Raw genomic sequence first — 9391 nt, forward strand, 5'->3', positions numbered from 1 at the left:
ACTTTGTCTCTGGATTTCGTCTTCTGGTTTCTATTCGCACTCCTAGTCTGTTGGTTTCTGCACAAGGTCTACTTCCTTGCATGTTTGGCTGTTCAAACACGCCTTTACATCATTTCACTTTCTAGTCTAGTCATTGTCTCTTACAATAATAATGTAATTATATATAATATATTATTGCAGTATATAATAAAGTATAATATAGTATAATAAAGTAATAGATACACTATAATGATGCAATTATTAAATTTTATTTGCAGAAGTTATAAAAAGTTTATTTGGCAATATATATCAAGACATAAACAGCACGACATTAGACATAATGAAAAAAAGTTCATCCCTTCACACCTTTGTTGTGTCTGGTCCCCTTGCCTGACCCTGTTTTCCACAGCCTTAACGTCTATAAACATCAGTTCTAATAAAAACAGTATCTTGACTGGTTGCACTAGTTCATTCGCTGCACAGTGCTTCTGACTTGAGAAGACATTTTGAATAGTCTAAGTCACTTTGAACAGTAAAGAATATATTTTAATTGAAAAGATAATTCTAGTAAAGTAGTAAAGTTAATTCTCTTGTGCTTAAAGAGACATTAATAACTGAGTGCATTGATTCATAATAATTGCAATAGGTCAATGAATGCAACAGGTGTAAAAGATGCTGTGTTTAAATCACAGCTGATTCACGTGTTAAAAATAAATGTTTTTGGTGCTTATAAATGAATTTGCATAAAACATCAGTTAGATATACTGTATACAGTAAGCTCTTGGCAGGTTTCTACTTAAATAAAGTCAATAATACAGCCCAGGCAGATCCCTGTGTCTACTGAAATTACCCAAAAAATGTGTGACTATGGAAAATATATGGTCTCAGCACAGCTCTTCTGAAAAGAAAGGCATTCCTTAAAAAAACATGCAGGGAAGATCAATAGACAACTCTGTGTAAATACACATCTAAAGGGGTTATAACAACAAATGGTCTTGCTCACTCTAATGACACATGAAAGGCTAAAAAAATCAGCAACCAACAGACTTATTTTCTAAGCTTGTAAGTTTGCATATTACAAATAGTTACACAAGTTTTTAAATAAAATACTTTTTTTGCCAAAATACTAAATCAAGTGGAATATTTTCTAAATTACCATTTCATAAAAAAATGGATTTTATTAAACAAAACAACAAATTGTGATCATAAAAAAATCTTATTGGAAACTTAGAAAACATATATTAGATAATACAGAAAAATCTTATTTTAGGAGACAGTATTCTCTCCAAGTAAACTTTGCTTAGTTGTATTAATTTCTAAAGAAAATATCATTCTATGCATATTTCAAGAGCTATGTTTGGATCCCATTTTTCATACTCTTAACATAGTTCTGTTTTCCAAACTTTTCCTCTGCAAAATGACAAATAAAAAAGGCAACAGCAATGAAAAATATTAAGTTTTAGTCACAGTACAAAAGGCAGTAGTATTATAATAAATATAACATTTAAAAATCTTAATCAATAGTTGCAAGACTAAGTGGAAGATTCTCTTAATGAAAGGAATGAGTCATTCTAAACCAAACATACTATATGCTACCAAATGCAGGGAAGAATATTTTGTGAAAGAAAGCTACATTCACACTGGAATATTATGGCACATAACATGTCTTTTCTCTTTTGAAAAATGCTCATATTTTACAGCATGGAATGCATTCACTTTTGATACATTTAATGTTAATTGGCCTTGTAATTTACATTGTTTACATACTGTGTAGATGTCGACACCCAAATGCAATACTCTGTACGAACTTAATAATTGTCAGACTTAAAAAAAACAGATTTGAAAAACATTATGTTCACATCTGCAACTTCAGATAACATATTGTTAGCACATATCGAGGATTATGGACAGCAATTCATTCCATGTGCCCACTTCAGATGTTCTCACTCGTTCATACGTATGACTTTGATTCCATGTGCATTGATATATGTGAGCAGGATCTTGACCCTTCTCTCAATCACGTCAATCAGCTTTTCAATCCCTCGGCGTCCTCCCTGACTCTCCCAGTAAACTTTGTCAAGGAACAAGGACTGCAGGAGTTTCTCCCTCAGGCGCTGGCTTTTTAGGACAGTGACTGCAGATTCAGGAAGCCTTTAAGGGTTGACAAAATATGACAATATAATTTGTTTATAGAAATAAAAAAAAACATTATATATCTCTGTATATACTTTATTTTCATATTACTACAGTATATAGAGGTGTATCCCTGCCTTTTATACTGATTCCAAATAGATTTACTCTAAATAAAATCACTTTACAATGTAAAATACACTGATATCTACTTCTGTAGTACTTCAAACCCTTTCAATACAAGTGAGCTAATAGAGAAATATATGAAAACATGATTATTAGTACTGTATCTGCCTTGAGTGAAAAGGCAAATTAAACTTTCATGAGCAAATTAGCTAGGTTAAGTGAAGCTGGCCTACCAGGAAGAACTGCTGCAAAGAAACCATTGTTAAGAGTGCAGAATAAGAGGAAGAGACTTGCCTGGGCCAAAAAACACAGAAACTGGACCTTTGAGGCCAGCTTCACGCAACCTCCTCTGAACAGTTGATGTTGAAACATCTGTACTTCTATTGCACTGAGCTCAGCTTGTATTTCAAGGGCAGTTAGTCACTGGTTTCGCAGTCTTGTGACTCTAATGAACGTATTCTCTGATTCTGAGGTCACCCTTGTCCTGCATGACCCTTTTCCGTCTTCATGAGTGCCAGTTTCTTCATATCTTTTGATAGTCTTGGCCACAGCAGTAACTGACACTTGCAAAGTTCTTGCAATTTATCTTAAAGATTGACCTTCATTTCTTAAAGTAATTATAGACTGTCTTTTTTCCTTGCTTGCTGAGCAAAGTTTGCCATGTTCATTCAGGAATTACAAAATTTTTCCCATGCTCCCTATATTTATAGCAATCGTGGACCTTCACCTGTTTACCAATAATTAGTGACAAAAGGTCAATGAGGTAACATGCTAGTTAACTGTGAGAACATCTAACAAAGACAATTTTAAACTTTTTTAGTGTTCTAAAATAATGTTATACACATTTCTGACTTTTAACTAACCTGGGCTTCAGACTGAAATGTGCTTGCTTTGGGTGTTCATTTTATTGAAAATGAAAAATTAACATTTTCAATGCAGTTCACTTAAGATTATAAGTACATCATGTAATTAAATATTAAGTGTTTATAGACAAGGTTATACAGTTGAAAGCACAGATAATCATGAAAAACCCAGTTTCAAGCAGGTGTACTCAAACTTCTGACTGGTACTGTATGTTACCAGCATTAAAGAATATTGTATAGCAATCTGTATTGGAATAAACATAAAAATATCCAAACTTGTTTAATGTTTTTGACAATGATGATGCATTTCATATAATTTATTTAGCACATATAATAATTTTTTAGCATATTTATACATTTTATAAGTATTAAACTGCAATTGCAAAGTCTGCAATTTGCAATTCAAAACATTTTTTTCTCTCATTGATTCAAGTGTGCTTTCGCCTACATGCAGTGCTATCAACTTCCAATGCTCTCACATAACAAACTCATTAACTTTGTCTAGTAATATGCATGTTTCTATGCGTAAATGAGTCTGTCATTTTCAAGTATAAAAGCATTACCTTAAATTTCTCACTGACTTTTCTTTACATGAGAAACCTGAAATTCTCAAGCGTTTCTTTCAAATGTCCATGTACTGTATATTAAACCATTATTTCATATGTACAGTGTAAGTGCTACAATTGTAAATTGGCCCAAATTTAATTGCAGTGAAATTGTTCTAGAATTTTCTAATTCTTCTAGAATTTTGTTCTTTTGATCACATTAAAATAGAATGTTGAGTCACAACTGATGAATTAATGAATAATTAATGGTGTTGGTCTGAAAAATATTGATACTTAATGGAAGACCTCCTAACATTACATGATGTGTGCAAAAGAATCTTGATTTCAGTGAAACAGGCTATCCTGTATCATTTCTTCTCCTTAGACGGTGTAATGATATGGGCCTTCTCACTTACTTTATATACAGTAAAGGCATACAATGCATGCAGGTTCATGCACCTGGTATGATGATAATGTAATTGATCTGATATAAGATTATTTATTCCCAGGCATGCACAACAGGGCTACTGTTGAATCAAGAGGTTTACATGGTAACAGGAGGCATTAACAGCATACATCAAGAGCAAACCTCACCAATAGTATATAAAAATATATTAAGTAAAGAGAAGATTTTGTAGAATTTCATAGGATTGTGACTGAATAAAAATTATGCCTTATTCAAAGAACAATTTCTTACTTGACCAGTTATATATGAAGTACAATAATTCATCCAGCACACGGCTGCTTCAATCAGTGTTGTAATATGTCCTATAAAAAATAATAACTACTGTAACGACTAATGCATAGTGAGTCATATTAAAATATAACAATAATAATAATTGGTTCTGTCTGTTTCTCACAAGCACCTACTGTACCACTGTTTAGATGTTGTTGATTTGTGGAGATTGCTCAAACTGTACATTTAAAGTATTTGAACATTTAAATCCATACTCACTCCTTTATTCCTTCTAGGAGTTTAAAATCCAGATTGCCTTCATCTCTGTCAAAATATCCTTTGTTATCAACAAAAACCAAATGCCTTGGGTCATTTCTTCTGTGAAAGATATGCATCAGATTGATGTTATCTCGATCAGCACACTCCAGGTACAGTCCATTTTGAAAACAAGTATCTTCCTTGCGGGGTTTGAATCCACAACAATTCCTGTCAAGTCGATTGTATACCTAGAAGTTATATAAAAAAGATATCCAAAAGCTCAAACTTTTGAAAGAGTTAACATTTTTGCAGCAGCACAATATTGCCTTTACCTAAAGAAGCTATAGTTCAGTTTAAGCATTACAATTCAATTTTTGCAACCACTTTAAAATAGTTTTTTGTGTTTTCAAAATTACTTTGCACTGTAGTTCCTTTTTATGTTAGTTTTCTTTTTTCCTTTTAATTTGTTAGTTTGTTAAAATGGCAGAATGATTTTCCTACATTATCCTAATTCCATTATGATTAAAATTCAATATAATTGCTCTCATTCACTCTTAGCCCTTCTCAAAATATGATACAGCAAATAAGAAAAAAAATGAAGCCTGTACTCTTAGCTATAGAGAGACAAAAATATGCCCAAATATCAATATGTTCATAAAGAAAGGGATCATTAATAGAACTAAAAATCCATTGAAAAGCTGTCATTGTTTAACAGCAGCTGAAGAAATTATTCTAGAAATACATAGCCTTTTATATAAAATTGTGAAATAGGCATTATCTCAGAATCATCTGACATGCATTTTAATTCTCATATTAACACAAGTGAAAAGGTCACATTACTCTGACTTCTCCACAACCAACTGTGAATGACCACTTTGTTTCATACATTTTATGAAATGTGAGTTGAATAATGGCAGATAAATAAATTACAGAATACACCGAGATATGATGTGTGCATAAAATCTCTACACAGTACACATTTAATGTTAATGCACCTGCAGCAAGAAATCAAAGAGAGCCAGCTTGCTCCATTCATAATGATGGATACTGGAGCACCTCCACTCTGCCTTGGGTACGATCCCACGTTGCCAACATTTCTGTTTAAGTGAGTGTTGGTAAGATCCCCAGGTTAGTCTCACCGTGGACTGAATCTCATTGTCTGCAGGAGAGAGTGTGGAGTCCCACAGTACCACTGGGTAGGGTTGACTGTCTATAATATAACAGCATTGGTTATTAAGTATTCCTTTTTTCATGTTAACAAACTGCAGAATTATTTGAACACAAACACGAGTAATAAGAAATAGAAATCTTGATGTACCAGTATATCTATCTATAAAAGCACTCCAACCAGTATATCTATCTATAAAAGCACTCCAACCTGACATACAAAATATACCTACTGTAGCATAAAACAAATCTATGTCATTTATGGAGATTAATCATTTGTGAGAGAAAAGCACCTGCTGGAAAACAGTCAGACTGAAGTCATTGAGAGTGGCCCAGACATGCAAAATGATATTGTTTTAAAAGTAAATTAAATACAATTGGTATAATTAAATATAAGTAATTGTTTTTTTCTGAACAACAGACCAGTTAATGTGGATATCAAAGTGCAATAGCCTGGAGAGGAATAGCTGGTTTCTAAAAAATTCAATCGTAGTGATTGATGGCATCCTGACTGCAGAGTGCTACATTGATTAAGTCCTGGTTCTCAGCTTGCTGCCTTTCCTGTGACATCATGATCCTGACATGACAGCATTCCAACTGGACAAAGCATGTCCTCATGCTATTAATGTAACAACAGCATTCTTGTGAGATGAGAATGTGACTGTTATGCCATGGATGTGGCATGAAGGGCTCAAAAACCAACAAACAAACACATGCTTTTCCAGCCCCTACAAGAGGAATAGAAAAAAAGTCCTACAAGACAGTATCAGCAAACTAGTATAAAGCAAGTATCACAAATGTACTGTACAGCTTTAATTGTTTCCAAAGGTGGCCATACACAGTTCTACAGTAGCCTATTATTTTCAAGGCACAACTTCTTTTAATCAGAACGAATGAATCACAGAATGAATTTACAGTACCTATATCATGTTGAATAAAATGTCAGTCACCTGTTGCAAAAAAAGATATAGACATTTTCCAGATAGGTTTGTGACATATTTGAAGTAATATGTTTCTTATGGTCCTTAGTACAGTATACAGTATGTCTCACACAATAATCAATGTATTTATTGCAAAAAAAATATTTTTATTACTTTTCATAGTCTGTGCTAGAACACCATCTATCCTAAGCTAGACTGGATTCCTGAGAATAAGCAAAATCTAGAAAACATCATTAAAAAAACATTTCCAACTGACAAACTGCTTTTGTCCAGTAGGTAATTATTCATAACATACAGTACATGTTTGTGCAAGGTTTTAACTATTCTGCAGTACTGGAGATGACAGGTAAAATTCAAGTCAATTACCAATCGTTGAAATGTTTTAGATTTGTTCTTACTTGTGTTAAATTTATAATGTGAAAGAAATTAATGCTACTTCATATTTTAAAATATAATAAAAAAGATATAAAATATCAGTTTAAAACAGTATAAAACATATTTTATTGAACCAAAAACTCAAACTTTGTATTTGTTGAAAAGCATTCATAAATCAAATTGTATTATTATTGTTATCATCATCTGCGTGGGGGGGGGGGGGGGGGGTCATAAACATGTTAACAACACACACTACAAAGTTGAAAAGAATAATGAATAATGACTTGTTAACAGTCGTTATTTAGTTATTGGCATGTGGTACTGACAAGAATAAAAGCCTACATTGTTCATATATTTTCTTACTGATAGGAACTGGTAAGATAATAAAGGTTTTCACAATATGCGTCCTGCCCCAAATCGTTGCAATTAGAAAAACAATTCAATAGCCAACAGCTCATGCAACATACGGTATTTGGCTTCAGCATCTTACCTTGAAACAACCTAAACCTCCTGCATACAGCCGGCAAACTTCTATTGAACCCCAGAATCCTATCCAAATGAAAAGCAAACACTTCACTCATGTCCACTGGTCTCTTGATCAAACCGCAGCGTCCTTGGCATTTTGAAGTATTATTCTTAGCTTCACCTGAGAATTTATCGGGAGTATCTGTCGATGTTTCAAACAGCAGTAAGCGCTGTTGCCTGCCTGACGATATGTCTTTAATTTTCGATACATAGCTATCTGCTAAGAAGCGCAGAGCGTCAATGTCTTCTTTACTAAACCATGGTGGGGCACTCTCGCTGTATATCCTTAAAGAACCATAACGAGCACCTATCGGTTGTCTTTGGCCTTCATGTGGAATTGTATCCTTGAATACGTGGGGAAAAGATTGTCTTTGGTTTTCATGTCCAGTTCTCGTGTTATTTGACAGGCGAGTTCCTTCACTTTGGATAATATTTCTAATATCATTTAATCCATCAACGAGTGCATGGCTATTTGTAATTGAGTACTTTCTCCTGGTTTTTGGTCTTATAGTACCTCTAATAACTGCTGGTTTTCCACGCTTCGATTTAAGTGTTATGTAAACCACATTAGGTTTCCGAGTAGCTGTATTATCTTCTGATATGTCTTCAATGCGCACAAGGGTGGAGGCGGCCCGGGACATACCGGATTTTTGTGTATAGTTTCCTCTGCTTCTTCTGTGCTGCTTATCAGATAGCTCAGGCAAGTCTCGTCCTACTCGAGAAACAAGAAAAAACACGTACATGAAACATGTACTAGCAATAAGAAAATTCCTTTTGGATTTTGAATATCTACTAATAATCTTCAATACTCTCCGAAAACAGCAACTGGACCACTGAACAATGAAGTTTTTTACTTCGCCTAAACAAATGAGGAAAGTCCCCATTATCATCCAACATGATGGACTGAGCACAATTTCTTTATACTCTGCTGAGGGTGGTGCAAAACTTAAGAATCTCATTTCTAGCGTGCATCATGGGTGTGATTTGTTAAAAGATCAGCGTATGAGCTTATAGTATGGCCACTCCTGGCACCGAAGTATCCAGTCGTGAGTTTTTAAATGCCTGCTATACATGGAACCCAGTTCTGCTGGTGACCTGGAATGAATTGAGACAGCTGTGAAAATATTTATCACCGCCAAGATAACGATTTGAAAATATGCGAAATAAAATAAAAAAACGTTATTACCAGATATTAACTGTAATATGCATTAAAGTTAAAGAGAACGATAAACATCAGTACTGATTTGTGTAAATAGGATGTCTACGCAATAAAATGTTTTTACTTTAGAAGATAGTTTTCCTTCGATGTATGGAACGTGTTAACTTATTGGAGTTAGAGATTTAAAAGCTAAAATTACAACAAAACGTGATACGTAAATGGCTGTCATTTTTTTTCAATGAATGTAGCACTGGTAAAGTCTTGTTAATGCGAAAAGGAATCTTAGTTTTAAATAAGAAAAGTTAAGTTTAGGGTGCGTTTTAGGCAGTCTCAAATATCTTAATATTAAGAGTCAATACACCCTTGTTTAAGTATTCCTAAACGTGTAGAATGGTAGAATAAGCAACAGATGAAGACAAATAATATATGAATATATTAATGCTATCTTATGTTAAACATTAAGTAATTTTTACATTATTATTTTAGCTTTAAATATAACTTTCTCTGGCTTAATTTACATTTCTCATTTCTGCGACCTCTAGTGTTAACATTTAACAATGGCGTGAGCACCTTGTCTAATTTTTTTTTGTTTTATGAGCTCCTTGTCTAAGGTGCTCAATTCAAATAACCAATGAAAAATAAATACG

At 33.5% G+C, this 9391-nt stretch overlaps 1 protein-coding gene across 1 annotated transcript; it reads right to left on the reverse strand.

The window, feature by feature from the left end:
• Positions 1–232: 232 nt before the first annotated feature.
• Positions 233–8544, reverse strand: gask1b (golgi associated kinase 1B). Its single transcript, XM_088911277.1, has 4 exons — positions 7551–8544; positions 5573–5787; positions 4599–4825; positions 233–2130 (listed from the first exon to the last, which is right to left on the reverse strand). Exons 1-4 carry the CDS (start codon positions 8542–8544, stop codon positions 1923–1925), a joined length of 1644 nt encoding a protein of 547 aa, XP_088767403.1. The 3' UTR covers positions 233–1922.
• Between the last annotated feature and the right edge of the window lie 847 nt (positions 8545–9391).

This window comes from Atractosteus spatula, chromosome 1, assembly GCF_055471065.1.
Source record: "Atractosteus spatula isolate fAtrSpa1 chromosome 1, fAtrSpa1.hap1, whole genome shotgun sequence".
NCBI lineage: Eukaryota > Metazoa > Chordata > Actinopteri > Semionotiformes > Lepisosteidae > Atractosteus > Atractosteus spatula.